Source organism: Schistocerca cancellata, chromosome 5 (genome assembly GCF_023864275.1).
Source record: "Schistocerca cancellata isolate TAMUIC-IGC-003103 chromosome 5, iqSchCanc2.1, whole genome shotgun sequence".
In the NCBI taxonomy this organism is placed as follows: Eukaryota; Metazoa; Arthropoda; class Insecta; order Orthoptera; family Acrididae; genus Schistocerca; species Schistocerca cancellata.
This window is the reverse complement of record NC_064630.1, coordinates 143,980,665-144,005,901: the sequence shown is the minus strand read 5'-3', so window position 1 is coordinate 144,005,901 and position 25,237 is coordinate 143,980,665. Positions and strand designations below refer to the sequence as shown.

At 39.6% G+C, this 25,237-nt stretch overlaps 1 protein-coding gene across 1 annotated transcript in view; it reads right to left on the bottom strand.

Annotated features, from left to right (window-relative positions):
• LOC126188288 (eukaryotic translation initiation factor 2-alpha kinase-like) overlaps positions 1 to 25,237 on the bottom strand; it is a 231,877-nt gene that overhangs the window by 32,034 nt on the left and 174,606 nt on the right. The window contains exon 14 of the mRNA XM_049929872.1: positions 21,548 to 21,733. Within this exon, the coding sequence (XP_049785829.1) occupies positions 21,548 to 21,733 (186 nt within the window). The remainder of the gene's footprint in view (positions 1 to 21,547; positions 21,734 to 25,237) is intronic.

Below are 25,237 nucleotides of genomic sequence, written 5' to 3'. Positions count from 1 at the left end.
AACATTAAAAGATCTCTTATGTCATAAAAGAAACAAGACATCAGAGGATATTTCAAGAGCATTGGAATTTTGTGAACCATACTAAAACACATAATTTGGCTTAAAGTGCACATTTGTATGTTCAGATTCGGATGTAAATTTTCTTGGAGTACCAGTACTGTATTATCTCATGTTTGGTTCATTATTATGGCAATACCATGCCTGCCCGAAGACAAAAACATGCACTTGAAATGCAGCAAACAATTGAAACTAGCCAATAGTGTAGACTTAAACATTTAATTTCAAATAAGTTGACTGCCTCAGCGGAAAACATTAATAAAAGCCCAATTTCTTTAGGCGATTAATGCTTGACTGTCAGAAAGCTGCAAATAAAATAAAATCTGAAACTAATAATATATTTTAGCCTTCCGTATCACTTAACAGCTTCCGGCCACATAAATCCGTTTTGTTTTCATTTGACGTGAGAGTAATAAACAAAGAGGAAACAGCAAAATCAATAAACGTTAACACGGGTTATGTGGAGACTACCCACCTCTCCATTACAATTCAGACTGCTCTGTGCATCAGCCCCAGGTCTACGATATTTCCGAACTGGAGCAATACTAGATACCTTCCTTGAGCATTTGAGGTAGGACACCAAAAATTTAAAAAAAAAAATCGAGTTTTCAAAAATATATTCATTTTGTAGCACACATCTTTCTGAAGAGTCTTATACATAAAACATACGTGTTCGAGAAAATGTAAGACATGTTATTTGATAACAAAGTGCAGTGCCACACCTCTTCACACAGATTGTTCTATTGCACATCACTGTATTTCGCTCTGCGGAATTCAAACGTGTAATATTTTGTAATGGATGCCCTCAAACTATATTCACGACAGTGGAAATTAAAATGTCCTATGGTGGCTCTCCTGCTGCCCGCTCCCCGTCAGCCGGTTTGACACCCTGGACCCCCCCCCCCCCCAGCCCCCTCTTTTTAAGAAAAAAGAAAACCTCAATTAATACTGTATGGGATTATTTGTAAAAGGGAGAACAAGAACTTTTCAGAACATTTGCTCTCTTTACTGCCTATTAGCTAATAATTTGCTGTTTTGTTTCACATAAAATTAAATATAGGACACACAAAAATATTGAAGACAAGAGACAAGCAAGATAGTACACATTTCTTCACTCCTTAAGTCATTGCATTTTTTTCTCTCTATCTTGCTTCAGCGTTACATGGTGTGCTTTCCTTTCTGGGAAAGAACCTATTACCTCATCAAAGTTCGTCAAACTTTTACTCCATGACAAAAATGAAATGTCGTTGTCTAATACTGAAAAACTTTTAATACAAATAGTACCCGAGACCGATGTGGTTTCTCTATCTGATTACATGTATTTTGTCACTGTCCGCAAAATAAAATGAAACAGGCCTGCCTAATATTGCAGGAATTTTAACAGATACCAAATAAACTTGGAACAAATGGTCACTTTTATAACACGACAGAATATAATTCACGAAGTACCAGTATCAAATGCCTATTAGCCTACTACTTGCAAAAAGTTTTATGTTAGGAAATAGTTGCACATTTCATTCATACGCTCTAGCTTCTGAAGCACGTGACTGAAAAGTAGTACTACAAAATTTTTGTATAAATTTGTAATCATCATATTCTTTTGCAATTTGTGTGATGTCCCCATATCTTCTCCTTCCTCATTCTGACAAACAATCTTGTCATCACTAATTTGTAACTATTCCTGCCAATGTCAAAACTTATTCTCCGGTTAACTTCACTAACCATACCACAATCACCAGTTTCGTTATCCTGCATTTATTCTCCATTTAGGTGTTATTATGTGTTCATACATACTAATAATTTCGCATTACTCCCAGTAATAATTTCGCATTACTCCCAGAACAGAACTTTAGTGGCTGCTAGTCGGAGATTGTACAACTCGCCCTTATTAGTGTAGCGGTCTGGCCAAAAATTTTCTGTCAAAACTTCATTTTCTTGGATACACCGAGAAGATAATATGTAATCTTTCTTTTGTTATTCCTGTTAGTTGTTTATTTCCACTCTGGTAAACTGAATTTATGGATTTCGCTAGTAGTTATAACAACACTGATCATTCGCAAGCCCAGTCAACCATATAAACAGCGACTGTCATTCACCCGTCTGGCCTTATTCCGCTCAGCTCGTATAGCCCCGTCCCCTTTTGTCTGCACGAAAGTGTATTTCTAGGTGCGCCGGGATTCCCCTGGCAGAGACTTCATGTACAGTATGCATGCATTCAAAATTCAACTTATTCATTCAGAAATCAACTTAGAAGTTGTTCAAAAACCAACAGTGGTGAATTTCAAAATCATATGAATAATCGATAGACCAAGGTGTGTTGGATGCTAGGCGCTTTGTGAAACAAGGTCTTTTCCCTCAAGAATATAAATTTGGTGCCACCCCCCTCCCCCACCTGAAATTGACACTCGGGGCACATATCCTGGTTTGCCCCATGGCCCCTAGATCCAGGCCTGTTGTGCAAGTGTGAATCTGGCAGCTTAGGCGCGCCAGTAAAATTTTTCCAGGTAGCATCTGGCTGCTTGCTACTACTGCTAATACAGCTAACTGCCGCACTTCCGCAGCCAGAAGCAGGAGAAGGCACTACTCGTACACGACTCAACTACGCATGTGCACGAGATCGTTCGCAACTGCTCGAATGAATCTAATCTAAGCAGTTGTAACGCTCATCAGAGGCAATTTTTTGTTATGAAGCATTACATAGTCTTCCTAAAGCCTTGTTTGCAGATGCTTGTATGAACACTGTGTTTTGATATTGTATATGGAGCTTTTCCTTTGCAATTTAAGTTTTATTTTCATTTTTTTCTCTTGTTCATGCTTTATTACTGCAGTACTATTCTGCAGTAGCGAGATACAGTAAAAACCTTTGTTAGAGTATTGGTTCTTAGCAGTGAAAGTTACAAAAATTTAACTGAAAACTAAAACTATGAAAAATTCCCAGAATTCTAAAAAAATTCCCAGGTTTTTCCCGGTTTTCTCCTAGATGAAGAAGTTCCCAGATCTCCCGGTTGTCCCTGATTGTACAGACCCTGTGTTAACCGTAAGATTTTATGTCAAAGGAACCTTTCAAATAGTGCAACAGCTTGCCGAGCTGTCCATAAGAGAATTACGAGAGAATTAAAGTCTACAGTAACTTTTCTCCATGCCTTTACCTTATTGGCCACAATGACTTTACACTTGGCCAACAGAATTCCCTGCAGTAAGTCTTTCTCGTACTGACAGAAGATTCTTTTTCTGTTTACTTGCTCCAACAGTAATAGTACAACACCTTCAATAATAAATACTGCGTACCTACAATGTACGATAAATATCTGCAGTTAAAGGATGATAATCATGCCAATAGCTGATTTTACCCGTGTTGCCAACATGGTATGTGCTGGCATAAGCTGGTGCCAGCACACCATGCAGCAAAGAAGTTGCGAGAAGATTGACAGAGGCCAATGACAGACTCACAGGAAACGTGCCGTCAACACCCTCTCAGGCACCAGTATTTAGATAGCCGCTGCGGACTGGAGGACAAGTCTGTCACACCCAGTGAGTTCCAGTCTGTTATACAGTGAGTCACTTAGTCGAAGTTGCAGCCACAGCCTCTAGCTAAGAATCTGGCAGCACACAGTGACCGGAATAGTGCACACAGCGTACTTGTACTTCACCAGCAGTATGGTTAATGTGGACTTCTATTACAGACAGCTTGTACCACAAAGACTATCTTAAGTTAAGCAATTTTCTATTTTATGAATGAAGAACCCAGTTAATATAAGCATGCAGTTTGTGTTATAGAAAGAGGATACCGGCCACCAAACAGTAACTCCTCCTTGCTTCCCATGGTACAGCTCTACAGAGACAATGTGATGACATAAAATGTTACTTGCTACCTAAGATCAAATCCAAACCTGCTTTGGTGGATCCAAGTGTAGTATTATACAATAGAGTGGGGTCCTGAACAAAGTTCAATTTCTGATCTAATGACAAATTTGATCTCCAGTCAGCGATGTTGATAAAATTTGGTCTTACTGTTTTCGAACAAGGTTTTCAAATTTTGTGTGGAACAGTCACCAACAATCAGTCTTTCCATCTCATGACGTCCTATAAGTGTCTCCTGTGCCGATGTGATGGGCAACTTTTCCGAACTTTATCCCTTTTCCTAAATCTCCCCAGTCCTCCTCTTTCAACACTCTCCATTTTCCTTCGCCCTTCTGCCAGTAGAAGGAGCCACTGACTATGAAAGCTTACGAACTTCTCCTGCCGCCGCTTGGTGAGTAGATTTTTCATATAGCCTAATACATTAAATTTTCAAAAACTGACCACTGTAGCTAGTGATAGTTTTGAAACAAAAGTTGATATTCATTTAGATTCCAGTAGCAAATCATCTATCATCACAGGAATTACTAGCAGAAATGAGAAAAAAGTTTGTGTCCTATACTACCAGTAAAAGGAATAAATCTTGTTGAAATTACAAGCAATAAAGGAAAACATATTAAAGTAGGGCCATGACTACCTGTTACAATTAACACAGCCTCTCTCCAGTAGACATTAAATGTTGCCCCTCATTTAAAGCTAAGACTTATTATTGGGCTTCAATTGGTTTACAGATAACAAGGTATTATTGGGCATGTATGGGAAGCGAATGGTGGAGGGGCTAGTATGATTTTCCTAAATAATTTATTACAGTTTAAGGAAGAAAAAAATAATGAATCATATTCATCTAGTAGCCGCCGCTGATACTGTGGTGGTAGAAGAACAAGAGCAAACTAGACAAAAATCATCAGAAAATATTAAATTAAAATCTGAAGTTTCGGATATACTGATGGAAAAACAGAAGAGTTAATTAGAAAATACGTAAAATAGAGGAAAGGCAGCCACTCACTAACAGCTGACTAATATGTGGTACATAGAAACAGGCAACAGAAAAATGTATTCACACTAGCTCATGAGCTCTTGCTCTTTCTCTAATAAAAGCATATTCATTTATGTACACAACAACCAGGGGCAAGGGGGATGCACAAGGCAAAGAGGGTGGTAGTGCATAGTGTGAGCCATATCTTTTGACAGGTGACTGATGTGTCTGCACAATGTGATGAAAGAAGTTCAGAGGGGAAGAGTGTACAGAGAGGGTGACGGAGCTGGGGGAAAGGGAGGCGAGCAAAGAGGAGGAAGATAGAAATGAAGAGGGAGACGGGGAGGGAACAGAGAAAGGGAGAGAATGGAAAAGGGAGAGAGGGATGGGGGGGGGGGGGGTGTCCAAAGGCGGGAGGGTGGGGTAGTGATAGGAGAAGACTGTGGGAGGGGAAGAAGTGCTGTGGACAGAAGAGAGTAGGGAAAAGATAAGGTACGGCGAGGCAGTGGGAAAGAGGTTAGAGGAGGTTTAGACCAGGAGGACTGTGAGAGCACAGGACATTCCCACCTGTGTTGTTCAGAGAAACTAATGCTGGAAGGGAGTATCCAAAGAGCTCACATAGGAAGCAGCTTGAACTCTAGATGGTCGAGATTGTGGTTTGCCACAGTTCAGTAGTGGCTATTTATGCAAGTAGACAGTTGCTTACTTTTCCTGCCATACAGAATACTGCACAGTAACTGCCGCATGGCTGGTGTATAAAACGACTGCTTTCAAATGCAACCCTGCCTTTTATTATGGGATACTAAATGCCTGTGACTGGACTGCAGTAGGAGTGAGTGAGTAGGTATACAAGATATGTCTTGAACCTAGGTCAAGCACAGGGAATGACCCATGTGATGCAGGATTGGGAGTAGGATTGGTATGGGTATAGACAAGGATATTCTGTAGGATGGGTGGGTAGCAGACTACTACTTTGGATGATATTGATTGGATATCGCTCATCTCAGGGCATGTAAGAGATAATCAGTCTCTTGTGAAGGATGTGGTTGAGCTTTTCAAGGTCAGAGTGATGCTGGTGATGAAAGGAGTGCTCGTTGGTGGCTGATTAACAGGTTTACTGCTGTCATCAGAGAAGATGGAATAGGAATTCTGTTTAGGCATGAGCTGGGTAGGATACTGTCTTTCAATGAAGGCTCTGTTAAGGTCAACAGTATATTTGGACAACTCTTGCTTTCTCGTGCAGAAGTGGTGTCCAAAGGTGGCAAGCTGTAAGGAAGACACTTTGACATGGAATGGTTTATTGTTGTTGTTGTTGTTATTGTTATTGTTGTTGTCATTATCTTCAGCCCAAAGATGGTCTGACACTGCTCTCCACACTACTCTATCCTGTGCAAGCCGCTTCATCTACAAATAATTACTGCAATCTACATCCTTCTGAAACTGCTTACTGTATTCATCTCTTGGTCTCCCTCTACAATTTTTATTCCTCACACTTCTCTCCAATGTTAAGCTGGTGATCCCTTGATGTCTCAGAATGTGTCTAGCGGATCCCTTCTTTTGGTCAAGTTGTGCTACACATTTCTTGTCTCCCCATTTCTACTCAGTACCTCCTCATCGGTTACAAGAATTACCCAATTCTATTCAGTACCTCCTCATTACTTACGTGATCTACCCAGCTAATCTTCAACACTCCTTGTAGCATCACATTTTGAAAATTTCTATTCTCTTTACTGTTTATCATCCATGTTTCAATTCCATACATGGCTACACACCACATAAATACTTTCAGAAAAGACTTCCTAAGTCTTAAATCTATGCATGTTAACAAATTTCTCTTCTTTAGAGTTGCTTTTCTTGCAGTTGCCAGTATACATTTTATATCCTCTCTACTTCAGCAATCATCAGTTATTTTGCTACCCAAATAGAAAAACTCATGTACTTCTTTAGATATCTCATTTCTTAATCTCAGTCTCTTAGCATTAGCTGCTTTAATTCTGACTGCATTTCATTATCCTTGTATTGCTTTTGTTGATGTTTATCTTACATCCTCCTTTCAAGACTATGTCCATTCCATTCAAAAGCTCTCCCAAGTCCTTTGCTCTGTCTGAAATTATAATTGGCAAATATTTTCCCCAAACTTTAATTCCTATTCCAATTTTTTTGTGGTTTCCTTTACTGCTTGTTCAATGTACAGACTGAATAACATCGGGGATAAGCTACAACCCTGTGTCACTCCCTTTTCAACCACTGCCTCCCTTTCATGCCCCTCGACAGTTATATCTGGTTTCTGTACAAGTTGTAAATAGTCATTCACTCCCTGTATTTTACCCCGCTACCTTCTGAATTTCAGAGTGCTCCAGTCAACAATGTCAACAGCTTCCTCTAAGCCTACAAATGCTGTAAAATGTAGTATCATCGTTTTCCTGTCACTTTTTCCCTTTGAGCCCAAAATTTTATACGTAATTGCACAAGTGGTCCACATGGATCAAAGACTTATTTATGACAGAGAGAGAGAGAGAGAGAGAGAGAGAGAGAGAGAGAGAGAGAGAGAGAGAGAGAGGGGGGGGGGGGGGGGGATTTTTTCTGACCTGTGATGTAAAAACTCTGAGGATAGAATGTGGAACATTATGCATTCTATGAACTAACTTACTTCTGATTTAGCAATTGTGGAGAGTATGACCTCATTGGGACTATAATTAGCGGCATTATTGGAAGCTGCCATTTTGAATATGGATGTAATTTGTTTGGTTATGATAACATATCATCTCATACAAGAGGCTGATGTATTCTGTGATGTAGGGTGAGGACCATTTATGGAAAAATATAATTTCACGAATGGAAAAGGTACGTTTAATTCTTTGGTTATTTTAACTTCTTCCTTGTCTGTGGCTCACAACATTATTTCATGTGTCGTAATTCTAGAGAACTTCGTATCCTGGGAAATCAGTAAAGCCTGCACCACAGTCGTTTATGCTCTATTTTGAGAAATTAATTTCTAACTTGTATCAAAATTATTACCCAACTTGGACACTGATTTCCATACTGCAGAGTGAGTACATCATAGCACCCATGATGGATTCTCCACAGTGTAAGATTGTGCCTCTGATTATTTTAAGAATTTTCACAGTCGATGATTGCCAGAATTCTGCAGAGCCACAGAAATTTTATTCCAGGTGCTGACTTTGAAGTCAAGACGCAGAGTATGATTAAAAACTGTAACTGCCTAATCGGTTTGTTTTATAGACTAGAGAATTCGAACAGGAAATAAATTTATACCTGGGAGTATGGGAGATATTAGTGTTAAAATATTGGGGAAGTGGCTTCTCTCACCTTAAACTTTACATTCAAATAACTAGATATTAACTGAATCTTCTGTCTGTTCTTGGTAGAACAACATTATAATAAATGAAAAGTGTTAGTATGAATGTCTGAAGATGGCCTTGTAAGTCAAAAACCAGTTAACACAATAAAAGTAATTCTGTGGAACAAAAGCAACTAGCGCTTTGTATTTATTAACTAGATATTATTCATTCATAATAAGTTAACTTCCATTTAATGAGGAGAGAAGTTAAATTGGTAATTGTTTAGGCCAGGACTCTGTGTATAATATTTGCATCTGTTTCATGCTACAATGGAATGAGTACTGCTGCTATGACACTGTGTGCACACTACATAGGTCCCTCACATATGAATTTCAGTCCAAATACTTGACAGAAGACAAGATATAAAGGCACGACCTCTACCCAACTATCTTTCTGTATCTTTTATGCCACCACTTTGGTTCTTGTAGTGAGTAGAAGTGGCAAGGACTCTGTTGCTGTTCTATGTTAAGGATAGTTTTCCATTTTTGCTATCATTCTGTAGAAAAACTTCCGCAGCGGTAGTCTGTGAAGTCCTACAAGATTTGCGTGTGAAATAGTGATTCAATTTATTGTGTGTGTTTTCAGAAAACTAGAGTTTGCGGAACTGTTGGCATCATCTCATTTCATTGTTTTAACTCATGCACAGTTTAAAATGCAAGTGGAACAAGAAAGCAAAATGCAACCAGGGATGCAACTGCCGACCCCACAGCTGCTGTGCAGGATCTAGCTAGATCCTCAGCCCCCATGATTTATCCCCTCACTGTAATTACGCAAAACCTTATTTTGCTATCCAAGTCGATCAGATGGCATAAGTGCAGTCAGAAATCCAGACACAGCTGAACTTAATTCTACTGATTGTGTAAAATCAAAACAAAATGCAAGAGACGATACCTGATCTTATCTGAAACCATGAGGCCACGTCGAGTGAATTCAAGAATTGCGACACGCTCAAGACAAATTTCTGACAGAGATTGAAAAGATAGGTGATACTGTCAAAGAAATATGAATCAACAAAATCAGGTGGAAGAAATGGTTGCTAGCCTCAGTAAAACAATGCAAGATATTTCGTCAGGACAGTAAGCTAAAAATCAAAGAAAATTTTGAAGTACACAAGCGTTACTTTCTGGAGGCCAGTAGCAAGTCGTATTCTTAGCTCACTTATTTGTCTCATAGTTTAATTCTTAATTTCTTTGCATGTTTTTGGGTACTTGCATAGTTTAATTCACAAATTTCGAGTGTATTATAGTATTTAAGAGTTGCATCATCGTGTTTTTGTACCCGAATAGCGTAAATTCGCGTAGTCGACAGTTTTTTTTTTTTTAACGGCTTGTGAGATAAAAAAAGTTGTTAGGGATGGACAGGGACTGCACCTGTTACGTACGGATTCAGGGGGAATTGGCCACCATCCGTAAACAGCTGGAATCTGTGTTGGTCGTGGTCAACAGGCTCCAGGTTGTTGCCCTGGGCCGCGGTGACATTGAGACACTCGAGGAGAGCACTTTGGTGCCTCTGAAACCTGTAGCATCGCCTGGGATCTCTGATGCCACTGCGCCCTCGGATTCAATGTCCCTGCTGGTCGACACTTGCCTGATGGCGATTGGTGAACCGTGGCAGGATCGCGAACCCCTGTGCAGAAGGCGAGAGTTGGTGCTGGCCGCAAGGCTGTACCCTTACATCTCCGAAACAGGTTTGAGGTACTGCCCACTGCTGAAAGTACTTCTGAGCCAGCAAGGGCAGCCTCGCCTGTTGCGGCAGTGGCCGGTCTTCCTGAGAGGTTCGGACAAGCACAGAGGGTGGGATTGCTTCTCATTGGGAGCTTCAATGTTAGGCGGGTGATAGAGCCCCTTAAGGCTATGGCAGCTAAGGACAGGAAGAAAGCCAATGTGCACTCCGTGTGCATACCGGTGGGAGTCATCCAAGACGTGGAAAGGGTCCTTCTGGATGCCATGAGGGTACAGGGTGCAGCCAACTGCAGGCGGTGGTTCATGTTGGCACTAAAGACGTGTGTCGCTATGGATTGGAAGAGATTCTCTCTGGTTTCCGGTGGCTATCTGAGTTGGTGAAGACTGCTAGTCTTGCTAGCGAGATGAAGGCAGAGCTCACCATCTGCAGCATCATCGACAGGACCGATTGCGGACCTTTGGTACAGAGCCAAGTGGAGGGTCTGAATCAGAGGCTCAAACGGTTCTGCGACTGTGTAGGCTGCAGATTCCTCGACTTGCGCAATAGGGTGGTGGGGTTCGGGTTCCACTAAATAGGTCAGGTGTCCACTACACACAGGAGGTGGCTACATGGGGAGCAGGGGCCGTGTGGCATGGACTGGGCAGCTTTTTAGGTTAGACAGTCTCAGGAAAGATCAAAAAGGGCTCCAGTCTCAAAGGGTACAGGGCAAAGAAACAACAAGAGTTGACTAAGCAATAGTACGTATTGTTGTAAATTGTCGTAGCTGTGTTGGAAAAGTAGCACAGCTTCAAGCGCCGATAGAAAGCACTGAAGCTGAAATCGTTATAGGAACAGACAGCTAGCTAAAGCCGGAGATAAATTCTGCCAAAATTTTTACAGAGGCGCAAACCGTGTTCAGAAGGGATAGATTAAATAAAGTAGGTAGTGGTGTGTTTGTGTCTGTTGGTAGTAGTTTATCTTGTAGTGAAGTTGAAATAGATAGTTCCTGCAAATTACTATGGGTAGAGGTTATACTCAACAGCCATACCAAAATAATAACTGGCTACTTCAACCTACCCCCCCCCCCCCCCTGACTCAGATGATATAATAGCTAAACGGTTCAAAGACAACTTGAATTTCATTACAAATAAGTACCCCACTCATACAGTTATAATTGGTGGAGACTTCAATCTACCCTCGATTTGTTGGCGAAAATACATGTTCAATGCCGGTGGTAGACAGGAAACATCTTCAGATATTGTGCTAAATGCTTTCTCTGACAATTACTTAGAACAATTAGTTCATGAGTCCACACAAATTGTAAGTGGTTGCAAAAACACACTTGACCTCTTAGCCACCACAAATAATCCTGATATAATAGAGAGCGTTATGACGGATACAGGGATTAGTGAACACAAGGTCATTGTTGTGAGGCTCAAAACCATATCAACAAAAACCACTAAAAATAAACACAAAATATATCCATTTAAAACAGCAGATAAAAATTCACATGACACCTTCCTAAGAGAGAGTCTCCATTCCTCCCAAGCTAATTATGTAAGTGTAGACCAGATATGGCTCAAATTCAAAGATACAGTATCGACAGAAATAGATAGATTCATACTGCATAAGTTAATGAGAGGCAGGACTGATCCACCATAGTACACAAAGCACATCAAAACACTGTTGCAGGAGCAACAAAAAAGCATGCTAAATTCAGAAGAATCAAAATTCCCAAAACTGGCTAAGTTTCACGGAAGCTCGAAATTTAGTGTGGACTTCAATGTGAGATGCTTTTAATTGTTTCCGCAATGAAATATTGTCTCAAAATATGGTAGAAAACCCAAAGAGATTATGGTTGTATGTAAAGTACACCAGTGGCAAAAAAAAAAAAAAAAAAAACAGTCAATACCGTCACTGTGCGATAGCGATGGAAATGTTATTGATGATGGTGCCACTAAAGTGGAGTTACTAAATAAAGTTTTCCGTAGTTCCTTCACAAAAGAAGATGAAGTAAATATTCCAGAATTCGAAACTATAACAGCTGTTAGCATGAGTGACATAAAAGCAGATATCTTAGGTGTTGCGAAACAACTCAAATCACTTAAGAAAGGCAAGTCTTACGGTCCAGATGGTATACCAATCAGGTTCCTTTCAGAGTATGCAGACACAATAGCGCCTTTCTTAGCAATCATATACAACCGTTCACTTGATTAAAGGTCTGTTCCTAATGACTGGAAAGCAGCACAGGTCACACCAATATTCAAGAAAGGAAATAGGAGTAACCCATTGTATTACAGTCCCATATCACTGACCTCAATTTGCAGCAGGATTTTGGAGCATATTCTGTACTCGAGCATTATGAATCACCTTGAAGAAAATGACGTATTGATACATAACCACCACGGATTCAGAAAATATCGTTCTTGTGCAACAAAGCTTTATTCCCATGAAGTAATGAGTGCTGTTAACAAGGGATCTCAGATCGATTCCGTATTCCTAGATTTCAAGAAGGCTTTTGATACCGTTCCTCACAAGCGACTATATTAATCAAAATGCATGCATACGGAGTATCGGACAGTTGTGAGACTGGATTCGTGATTTCCTCTCAGAGAGGTCACCGTTCTGAGTGATAGACGGTAAATCATCAAGTAGAACAGAAGTGATATCTGGCGTTCCGCAAGGTAGTGTCTTAGGCCCTCTGCTGTTCATGATTTACATAAATGATCTAGGTGATAATCTGAACAGCCACCTTAGATTGTTTGCAGATGACGCTGTAATTTACTGTCTAGTAAAATCATCAGACAATCAATTCCAATTACAAAATGATCTAGAGAGAATTTATGTATGGTGCAAAAGGTGGCAATTGACACTAAACAAAGAAAAGTGCAAGGTCATCCACATAAGTACTAAAAGAAATCCGTTAAATTTTGGGTATACGATAAATCACACAAATCTAGGGGCTGTCAATTAGACTAAATACCTAGGAATTACAATTACTAGCAACTTAAATTGGAAAGACCACATAGATAATATTGTGGGGAAGGCGAAACAAAGACTGCGCTTTGTTGGCAGAACACTTAGAAGATGCAACAAACCCAATAAAGAGACAGCCAACATTACACTTGTCTGTCCTTTGCTGGAATATTACTGTGCGGTGTGGGATCCTTACCAGGTAGGATTGACAGAGGACATCGAAAAAGTGCAAAGATGGGCAGCTCGTTTCATGTTATCGCGCAATAGGGGTGAGAGCGCCACTGATATGATACGCGAGTTGGGGTAGCAGTCACTGATACAAAGGTGGTTTTCTTTGTGGCAAGATCTATTTACGAAATTTCAATCACCAACTTTCTCTTCTGAATGGGAAAATATTTTGCTGACACCCATCTATGAAGGGAGAAATGATCATCATAATAAAATAAGAGAAATCGGAGCTCGAACAGAGAGATTTAGGTGGTCCTTTTTTCCATGTGCTATTCGAGAGTGGAATGGTAGAGAAGTAGTATGAAAATGGTTCAATGAACCCTCTGCCAGGCACTTAAGTGTGAATTGCAGAGTAAACATGTAGATGTAGATGCACATAGATGTAGAGGTGATTGATAGCTAGGCAAGGGCATAGGAACAACAGCTGAATCAGGTGATAACAGACGTTATAAAATCTGCTGTCTCACCTCTACCCCTAGATGAATTGCCAGAAGAGACTTTTCTTTAAGAAATGATTAAAAGAGGTTAAGACTCAGCTAGGCTCTGACTTTGTGAAATGGAACGAGCAAGTCGAGGAGTCTATTAGGAGGACCAACGGAAAGCTAGAGGAGTTCCAAGGGACGATGAACAGTGGTAGCAAGGGTACATCAAGTTCCACAACAACAAACTTGGGGTGATGCATCCAGTTACAAAAATCCAAACTTGTATTCACCATTCTATGGCCCTCATAAAGTACACAAGATGCTGCTATGGGCCACTACATATATTCTACACCTAATATCAAAGAGAAAATGCTCAAGTATCGGCAACTTCAGATATTTCATCCTGATAAAGTGGATGGTAAATCATTTGGTGTTTGTGTGAAGCTTCAGGGGACCTTTGGCAAGGAACTGGACTGGTACACAGAAGGAAAGCTATGTATCAAGTTATAATTCAAGGAGAAGGTGCACTATGGACAATCGACACATGCGAATCTTGTTAGACTTAATGATGAATTTGAACAGGTGTTCTTAGCAAAATACTGGTCACAAGGAATTCAACAAAAGGTTGCACCAAGAAGTATTTTACCCTGAACAACTCTCATTCAAGCAAGGGTTGTTAGGAAAGTATTTCGAAAAATATCTTAATAAATTTTGCTACTGGGACAATCTGTTAACACAACTGGATGTATTAAGAATATTAAAATCTAGATTACCGGTCAGTGTCAGAAATGAGCTAGTTAATGTGTCAGATAAATATTTGGAGGAATTTTTATCTGTGTTAGTTTTGATCGACCTGATTCAAGAATACATGAAGTTCATGTAAGGATCAAGTAACGGGTATAATAATGCAAACACTGGTGTCGATCACTCACGAAGTGACTGTGGAAATGGTAGTAATGCACAAAGAACCAACCAAATTGATAAAGCAAATAGAAGCAATGTACCAAATGGTAATCTGAACAATAGTTGGAAGAACAGCAGAAATGGATATGGTAGTGGCTTCCCACGGGCCAGAAACAAATTTAATACAGGTGTTTGGAGGTACAATCCAGTCCAGCCTAATAACCAGCAACCGTCAACTAGTCAGTTTTGGAACATAATTTCCCACAACAGCAACAACAGACTCAGTTGCAGTCTATACTGAGAGACTGACATATGCAGACACCAATAATTACGGAGAGAACAGTGATGCAAATAATGGCAGTGACGCGCACATCCAACAAACTAATCTTAACTGCCTCAAGCCCCCAGAGACGTGGTCAGGGATTCAAATAGGGGCTCTGACCAACAACTGCAGATGCTATGGTATGACAATGGAAAGGAATTAATGGAGTAATTGTCTGAGGATATTCATTAGTGTGACAAGGTTTATCCTTTCGTGCCAATGTCGAAAATTCTTGCTACAATCGAAGTAATTCCAGTCACTGTAACACTAGGTACTGGAGCTCCTGCTAATATGATATAAAGTGCTTTGTCCCAAAAGCTATTGTGAAAAGCAAAACTACCAACTTTGCCAGTGGAGAACTACAGAATTATAGGAGCCTTAAGCACAATATCCAAAAGCAACAGGATGCGCAGATACAATTGATACTGAAATTGGGAAATGCAGCAATTACACGTGCATTCCTGATTTTGAAAACCTGATAGTGGAGTGTATTCTGGGCATTAGTAGCATACAAGAGAGGGACAGAAACATCAACTTCTTAGTGGGGAAAGCAGAATTTTGGATCAACGATGCTTTAGTGGAGGTTGACTTAATAGGGAAAGGAGTAGTACACTAGCGGTACTGCTGTGCAGCCCACATAAGCTTGATCATCACAAATAATAAACGATCGAAAAAGTTTTCCCTGAACACAATGAAATTAAAACATTTTCAGATCATATAATCGAGAAACTAAAGGAACCCATGCATCTCACTGATGAACAGAAGCTGCAATTATCAAGCCTCCTATTATCTCATTCGGAAAAACCTGGAATTATCAAAGGATGTGTTATGCCACACAGGACATACTGTAATAGCTTCTATCCAGTTCCCTGGCATCATAAGAAACCTACAGAAGAGGAAATTATGAACAACTTGCTTCACACCTCAACCAAAGTCATGCCTGCTGAATTCATGTTTAGAAGAAAGGAAAGAAATGAACGGGCAGCTAAAAAGTTGAAGGCAGAAGATACTGACATACCTGGGGAAGAGAAAATTAGAGAAGCTCTGGTTAATCTCATCAAGAGGCTACGATCAGAAAAAAAGGATTACGACAGCAAACTCAAATGGATGCAAACATTCAGGATTGGCGAAAAGGCATTGCTGTGAACACATTCACGATCCTCTTTACCTTCCAAAAAGAATAGGAAGTGGCAATTATTATACACTAGACAGTTCGTAACTGTGAAGATTCCAAACCCAGGTGTGTATTTATTGACGTATCCAGAAAGTATACAAATCAGATCCCCATCAGTAAATTAAATTATATCATGTGAAGTGATTAACACTGTGGAAAGACCTATGATGATTAAATTCGAAGTGATTAGGGATTACACAGTGACGAGTGATGGACTGTGAATAAATGTATAGTAACTGTATTTGGTGTTGGACTATGATGCACTCATATTGACATCAGAGTTACTAATAAGACATTATGCACCTCATAGTGAGAGCTTTAGAGAATTAATGGTAGTATTTATCTAATAATTCACTAATTAATCCTTTTTACTGATGACCAAATTAATTCTTTATTTTTAGGAAGAGTTTATATTCATTTGTAGGGCTATTTTAAATAATTAAGTTTTGATTTATGATGTATGTGTTTTATCCACTCAGGTTCATGCATTGTAAGTTAAGTCTTTTGTGAAAGGAGGTGTAAGTGAAATGACTGAACTTTGCTGAAGGAGGTATTATGATGGTGACATTTTTGGGACCTGCAGGCATCATTGTAATGAATAGTTAAATTTTGCTACATTCTTACCACAGTGTAGATGCAAGTTGGTTGGTATATAAGGTGTACATTGGAATTAGTTTGGTTGTTACTGACCCGAATTAATTTTACTTTCAGGAAGATGAAATACTTCATATACATTTGTTGTTGTGGTCTTCAGTCCCGAGACTGGTTTGATGCAGCTCTCCATGCTACTTTATCCTGTGCAAGCTTCTTCATCTCCCAGTACTTACTGCAACCTACATCCTTCTGAATCTGCTTAGTGTATTCATCTCTTGGTCTCCCTCTACGATTTTTACCCTCCACGCTGCCCTCCAATGCTAAATTTGTGATCCCCTGATGCCTCAGAACATGTCCTACCAACCTGTCCCTTCTTCTTGTCAAGTTGTGCCTCAAACTCCTCTTCTCCCCAATTCTATTCAATACCTCCTCATTAGTTATGTAACTACCAATCTAATCTTCAGCATTCATCTGTAACACCACATTTCAAAAGCTTCTATTCTCTTCTTGTCCAAACTATTTATCGTCCATGTTTCACTTCCATACATGGCTACACTCCATACAAATACTTTCAGAAATTGCCAGTCTACATTTGATATCCTCTCTACTTCGACCACCATCAGTTATTTTGCTCCCCAAATAGCAAAACTCCTTTACTACTTTAAGTGTCTCATTTCCTAATCTAATTCCCTCAGCATCACCAGACTTAATTCGACTACATTCCATTATCCTCGTTTTGCTTTTGTTGATGTTCATCTTATATCCTCCTTCCAAGACACTGTCCATTCCGTTCAACTGCTCTTCCCAAGTCCTTTGCTGTCTCTGACAGAATTACGATGTCATCGGTGAACCTCAAAGTTTTTATTTCTTCTCCATGAATTTTAATACCTAGTCTGAATTTTTCTTTTGTTTCCTTTACTGCTTGCTCAATATACTGATTGAATAACATCGGGGAGAGGCGACAACCCTGTCTCACTCCCTTACCAACCACTGCTTCCCTTTCATTCCCCTCGACTCTTATAACTGCGATCTGGTTTCTGTACAAATTGTAAATAGCATTTCGCTCCCTGTATTTTACCATTGCCACCTTTAGAATTTGGAAGAGAGTATTCCAGTCAACACTGTCAAAAGCTTTCTCTAAGTCTACAAATGCTAAAAAAGTAGGTTTGCTTTTTCTTAATCTTTCTTCTAAGAAAAGTCATAAGGTCAGTATTGCCTCACGTGTTCCAAAATTTCTATGAAATCGAAGCTGATCTTCCCCGAGGCCGGCTTCCACCAGTTTTTCCATTCGTCTGTAAAGTATTTTGCAGCTGTGACTTATTAAACTGATAGTTCGGTAATTTTCGCATCTGTCAACATCTGCTTTCTTTGGGATTGGAATTATTATATTCTTCTTGAAGTCTGAGGGTATTTCGCCTGTCTCATACATCTTGCTCACGAGATGGTAGAGTTTTGTCAGGACTGGCTCTCCCAAGGCCGTCAGTAGTTCTAATGGAATGTTGTCTGCCGCTGGGCACGCACTGCGTGCTGCTAAGAAGGTGATTGTTTTTGCTGATGTGACTTGCAATAACGGCTGCGCGGAACGCCGCTATCTCGTTCGGGATGCTACGGCAGACACCCTCTCGAGCAGCCCGAAGACTTCTTGAGCTCTCGGCTGTGATGGGTTTCAGGCTGTCAAAAGAACTATGGTGCGTGCATGTGCGGACGAGAGACAGGCTGAGGCGTCTTCGAGTGTACAAGGATGGACTCATCATGTCCGTTGTTTCTGTAGTGTAGCGGTTATCACGTCTGCCTAACACGCAGAGGGTCCCTGGTTCAACTCAGGTCTTTCAGTGCTCTGTCAAACTCTTCACGCAGTATTGTATCTCCCATTTCATCTTCATCTACATCCTCTTCCATTTCCTTGTATAGACCCTCTATATACTCCTTCCACCTTTCTCCTTTCCCTTCTTTGCTTAGAACTGGGTTTCCATATGAGCTCTTGATGTTCATACAAGTGGCTCTCTTTTTCTCCAAACGTATCTTTAATTTTCCTGTAGGCAGTATCTATCTTGCCCCTAGTGAGATAAGCCTCTACATCCTTACATTTGTCCTCTAGCCATCCCTGCTTAGCCATTTTGCACTTCCTGTCAATCTCATTTTTGAGATCGTTTCTATTCCTTTTTGCTTGCTTCATTTACGGCATTTTTATATTTTCTCATTTAATCAATTAAATTCAGTACCTCTTGTGTTACCCAAGGATTTCTACTAGCCCTCGTCTTTTCACCTACTTGGTCCTCTGCTGCCTTCACTACTTCATCCCTCAGAGCTACCCATCCTTCTTCTACTGTATTTCTTTCCCCCATTCCTGCCAATTGTTCCCTTATGCTCTCCCTAAAACTCTGTACAACCTCTGGTTTAGTCAGTTTATCCAGATCCCATCTCCTTAAATTCCCACCTTTTTGCAGTTTCTTCAGTTTTAATCTACAGTTCATAACCAATAGATTGTGGTCAGAGTCCACATCTGCCCCTGGAAATGTCTTACAATTTAAAACCTGGTTCCTAAATCTTTGTCTTAACATTATATAATCTATCTGATACCTTCTAGTATCTCCAGGATTCTTCCATGTATACAACCTTCTTTCATGATTCTTGAACCAAGTGTTTTAAAAGTTTAGGCAACTCAAGCCCTTGCTGACACTATCTGCTTCTGGTTTCCAGGCAGTTTCTTACACCTGACTTTGTGAATACTGGTCTGGTAAAGATGTTCTGCCTCAGTTACAAGAATCACAAATATTTAAATAAGGAAAAAAAGTTCTCACAGGAACACGCTGTTAACACTAGAAGCAAACAGATGGGGTACACTATTTCCATCTCAGAGGTGGGGACGTTCAGTGGTGACAGAAAGGGACATCCAGCCACACTAAACCACTAACATTGCCAAATCCAGATTAACATAACTACCCTGTGAAGATACAGGATAAAAGCCAGGGAAAATAAGAGAAGATTAGCATAGGCCATTAACTTATAATTATCCTCTCCAACTTTATTCTTCAGGGGCTCCCATACCTTACTGCAGCACACATTGTCATACACTATCTCAAGATACAGGAAAATCAACAGATCTTGTCCACTCTCATATTTCCCATGTAACTGCCTTACTGCAAATATGACATCACTGACCTGCCAAGGCTGAAGCCCATGCTGCTATTCCTTCAGTTTTCCTTAACTTTGCCCCTTATTCTCTTCCCTAGAATGTTTCAAATATTTCTGCACAGTTGCACCCCTCCATAGTTCTTAATCTCATTCTCAATCCCTTTCTTTAAGACTGGGACAATTACTCCTTTCTTCGAGTCTTCTGGAGCTGTCTTCTCCCTCCTAACTACCCTCAGCACATTGTATTGTCATTACTGCCTTGTTGCTCCAGCTGCTCTTACCATTTCAGCTGACACCACCTACCCTCCTCCTCTTACTGTCCATGGCTGATACGACATTCGTACATCTAATACCTCTTTTTCTCAGATGTTATCCATCTCGTTACTGACCTCCCTTCTTGGCTATCCATACTGGATTTAAAAGAGCTTCAAAGAGTTCTTTCCGCATTGCTTTCAGTTTTTTCTTACTCCTTCCTTATTTTCCATTTACATTTGGTGCAGTTAAGTTTCCAGTAACACATTTCCTCTTTGTCTTCCTTATCCCAAATAGCAATTACCTGTTGCTTTTTCTGCCTTCCTTCATCACTTCTGTCTATCAATTTCCTTTCTCCTCTGCTACTATCTTTTTGGCTTGCTTCTTCTTGCTATTGTATTCATGCCTTACATCTTGTTTCTTTTGCTGAAACCATGCCCTAACTGCTGCTGTCCACCCCCCCTTTTTATCCTGTACTGCTGCTTTCACTGTCTCATTCCACCTAAATTTTTGCTTCAATCTTTTAATGTTGCCATCCACAGGTATCTTGAAGGCTGATGTTTAAAGAGTTACACATTCTTTGAGAGAGTGCTGAAAAGTAATGCCTCGAAATTTCTTGTGTGAAAACTCTTACTAAAGCTTTTTAAATAAAATGAACATTACAAACATTCTACATCTTTCTTCATGTCTACACATTTGCAGCCCTCTGCCGCTAGAGGGCTCCGAATTGTAGCCTATAACGTGGTGGTGTGTAACGTACCTATGTCTGTGCGTGACAAACGGCGTGCTGTATTAGAGTTCTGAATTCGAAAAGTTCACCTACATATGGACCACCCTCTCCTTCAGCATGTCAATTCCAGAGACCACAGGAGTGCTGTGACATCTGTAACACTCTGATGCCTTGGGTTCACTGTCATCGATCATTCTACATACAGTCCTGACTTTGCCCTATCCGATTTTCATCCATTTCCAAAATTTAAAGGACCCCTTCGAAGCCTTCATTGCTATAGCAATGAATTGATGCATGCAGAAGTGGGGTTGTGGCTCCATCAACAAAGTCAAACAGTCTACAGTGACAGTTCTCAACAAACTGCTCTCTCATGGAACAAATGTGTTTGTTGCAAGAGTGACTATGTTGAGGAATAACCATGTAGAATAAAGACGTAGAATGTTAATAACATTCATTCTATTTATAAAGCTTTAAGGGTTTTCACATAAAAAACTCAGAGGCATCACTTATCAGCACACCCTCATAACTGAACCATCACAATACATACATTCACAAATGAAATTTGTTATAAATAATCCATCAAAATTTGAGAGGCGTTACAACATATGAAGAAAATATGACCTTCACCCCCGTCAGCCTTGTTTGGTTCAGATTCTGAACAAAAATATTTCAGGTGAGATCTAGGAGCAAGTTTACAGCATCTAATTCGGAATGTGTTGTTACTGACAGTAAATTAATGAATTCTGCTCTGCAGTTTCATAGTTTATGTGTATTACATAGCACTTTGTTTGAAATACTGAAATAAGGTGATGTTCAGAAACAGCAGAAAGTATTTTCCTACATCCAAAGCTAATCAGATCAGATTACTTTACAAAAGCTAATTTTAACTGCCTTACCTGCTCTGGGCTCATATATGTCTCTGTTCCAACTTGTGCAGTGTGCTTCTCATGCCTTCTTTCATACGATTGTTGAACGGTGTCATGGAACGTTTTTTTCTCCGTAACATTCTCTACCATTGCAGTAACAAGACCAAAGTCTCCAACCTTAATTTGGCCGTTCAATGAAAAGAATATGTTTGAAGGCTAAAAACATAATAAGGTCCCAAATTACTAAATCAGATATATTTTCTCACACATACTAGAAATATAACACATAAAATAAACTAAAATACGAAGTATGTTGAAAAATTCACATTGTTCATTAACAGATAGTTCTGGTAAAATGGTGCAGAAATTCTGAAACTACAGAAAATTTAAATACATGTGAAAGTTATCATGCTAGAGTTTCTGTTCCCTTGATGTTAGGTGTGAATAAGTCAGCGTATCGAGTTACAGCATTGGTCTTCTAGTGATTAATGTTAGGCAAGACATTGTTTTGTAAACCCTTGTTTTTTGTGAGTATTGAATATGACATTTGTCTAGGCTTGGTTTTGTGTGCCTTCAGTTTGAGGTAATCATTGGGGTATGGTATGGGCAGCCGAAGTTATGATATCAGAGCAAGGGCAGAGAGACCTCATCGCCAACTGCAGCTCCAAGGAGTACTTCAAACTAAAGATTCTGTGAACCCAAAATGAACAATGCTGAAGAAGACAATATCAAGCTTGGATGCATTTTTTAGGCAGTCTCTTCTCTGAAGTCTCCGGATAGACCTCTTATCATAGCATCTAAAGAGACACTGCACATTGTGTAATTGACTCTGAGAATAAAGTAATCTGTCCGCAAGAACAACAGTCTACTAAATTAAGTTGACTGGATAAACAGCTGTTTTATATGGTGTGCTACGATTCAGGAATTTTACAGGAGTACTGCACAATTCACATGGTCACAGTACGATGCAGTAGCACTAAAACAAAATCATGTGGCACCATGCACTGGTTAGTAGCAACTTCAGCAAACAATATTATATGCCATGCTACTCATTTGTTTTCGGCATCAGAGGCGCAAGAGCCTAACGAAGTACTGAACAAAAAATTATCAAAATGCAATGGGTAAATAGTTTAGTGGTTTCCAAATACAACAGAACATAAGGCTGAGGGAAACTCCAGATCTGGACACTATTCCTCACAGTGATACCAATGATATAAACAGACACTACTTTACATGGAAGTTCTATTTTATTGTCTAAACCATAAAATAAACTTAACCTGTGAGACAACAAGAATTTAATGATACATTTTAGAAAAAAAATTATAGCTTGAGAGAAAGTGATCAAATCCCGTATCTAGCAACTCTAAGCCATGATTTGCTGGTTTCCTTAAATCCCTATGCCCTCAGTAAGCCCACAGCTTGAGTCCTTCACACATACTTTTCAACTGGGCTAGTGCTCTATCTATCTCTATTTACATAACTGAAAACCACCTTTCCTTCTCAGTAGGAACTTACATCATACAAAAAACTGTACCTGATCTACTAATAATTTTAACTATGTAATTTTGGACTATATTAGTTTCAAAACAAGAATAACAATTTACAAAAAATACGGTACAAAACGAGCAAACCACACTATAAATCAAAAAGTTACAAAAATAAAATTGTGACTTTTCAGTCTTTGCCAATGGGTCTGTTGCAAATACACTTGTCGGGTTTGCCACCGGACTGTATTTTGTAAATCACACAATATTTCATCACTGCAACTGATTGACGTCTTCAGGTGCTGATAGTTGTTGCTCACCTGAAGATGTCGAATAGTTGCATCGATGAAATATTGTACAATTTACACGATACGATACAGCGGCAAACCAGAGAAGTGTATTTGCAAGAATTAAATTCATGTTATGGTGTAATGCCATAGAAGAGAATGACTTTGAACAGAACAAACATGTAACACCCTTTAACAGAATAACAATTTTCTGAGAACCCATGCACAAACTTTATGCCATCCAACTGATGCCATTTGCCTTGCAGGATAAAGAATCTTACCATTTTCTCTCTTAAGTATGTCGACACTCAGCTCAGTTGCAGTGCAAAAACACATAATTTAACAGAAACTATTTAAATTTAAATTACTTAATATTTTAACAGTAATTCTTTATTAAACAAAACTGTGTGTTGCAAGCTGTGTGTTATGTGAATTATCTAGTCTCAGCAAAATCCCATGTTCTATAAATTGTCAGAAATCCTTCACGAACTGGTCTAATGGTTAACAACTGCAACAGTATGAAAGAATCTAATTAATAGAGCTATCTGAAACCATTCTCTAACTCGCACCACAAATTACATTTTGTCTGTTTACGCTTTTGTACTGTCAGGTTGCAGTACTGGAACAATGTAAACTTCTCCTCTCTCTTTCTTTCTTTCTTTCTCTCGGTGTGTGTGTGTGTGTGTGTGTGTGTGTGTGTGTTTCTGTTAGTTAGCTTTAAGGAAGGACATTATTGAAAAGATTAGCAATGATTTCAATCTTGTTTGTTTGTTTGTCTCTTCATTTGCTTGATGCCTCGTCATTGCCTTTACTCCTCCTATTATTAACAAAGGCAGATTATGCAGTTATTGAGTAAATGTAGTATTTATGGAGCTCAGATTTTCCTGCATAACATTTACAGAGCTTTGAAAATGAAATCATTTGATCAGCAATAGAACCAAGATGAAGAAACTGGTGTTTAAACTTACACAAGCTATTAAGTACACCAAAATTGCTCCTCAAAATCAAATAGAACTTCAAAATCAGACAGAGCTGTGAAAACATGCCTCAAAAATCATTTCACGACTCACTGATGGTCTTAGCTCAACTATGGGCTTTCTGTCTCCTCAAAAGTGAGTGTTCAAGAAATGCAGCCACATGTATGTCACTCAAGAGACAGGAAAAATTTGCAAAAACGTTTAAGTAAAAAATGGGAAAAAAAATAGCGAGTTTTAGCAAAATAACACAAAATCAGTGACTTTTACAAGACATCATAAAATCTGTAATTTTGTCATACAAAAATGTTATAAATCAGTGGATGGCAGTTTATCCAATATTCATAACTGATAGTTATTGAATGTTAGAACTGAGTTCTGATTTCTAATCCACTCAACACTGAGATTTGTATACAATTTTGAGATGTAACAATATTAAGAAAAGGATAGATGCTACTCACCATATAGCGGAGATGCTGAGTCACAGATACACACAACAAAAAGACTGTCACAAAATAAGCTTTTGGCCAGCAAGGCCATTGTCAAAGTGATGTCACACACACACACACACACACACACACACACACACACACACACACACACACAAAACTCTCACACAAAGTGACAACAGATTCTGGCAGCTGAAGCGACACTACGACCAGCAGCAGCAGTGCATGATGGGAGACAACTGAGGATAAGGAGGGGGCTGGGTTGGGAGGGGGAGGGATAGCAGGGTAGGCATGGGGGACAGTGAAGTGCTTGTGCAGGGACAAGGTGGAGAGAGGGTAGAGCAGCTGGTGCAGTCTGGAGCTTAGACGGAGGGTGGGAGAGAGGTGGGGGGAAGGAGTAGGGCAGCGGAAAAGAAGAGAAGTAAAAACACTGGGTTCATTGGTGGAACAGAGGTTGTTCAGTGATGGAATTGGAACAGGGAAGAGACTAGATGGGTGAGGACAATGATTAATGAATGTTGAGGCT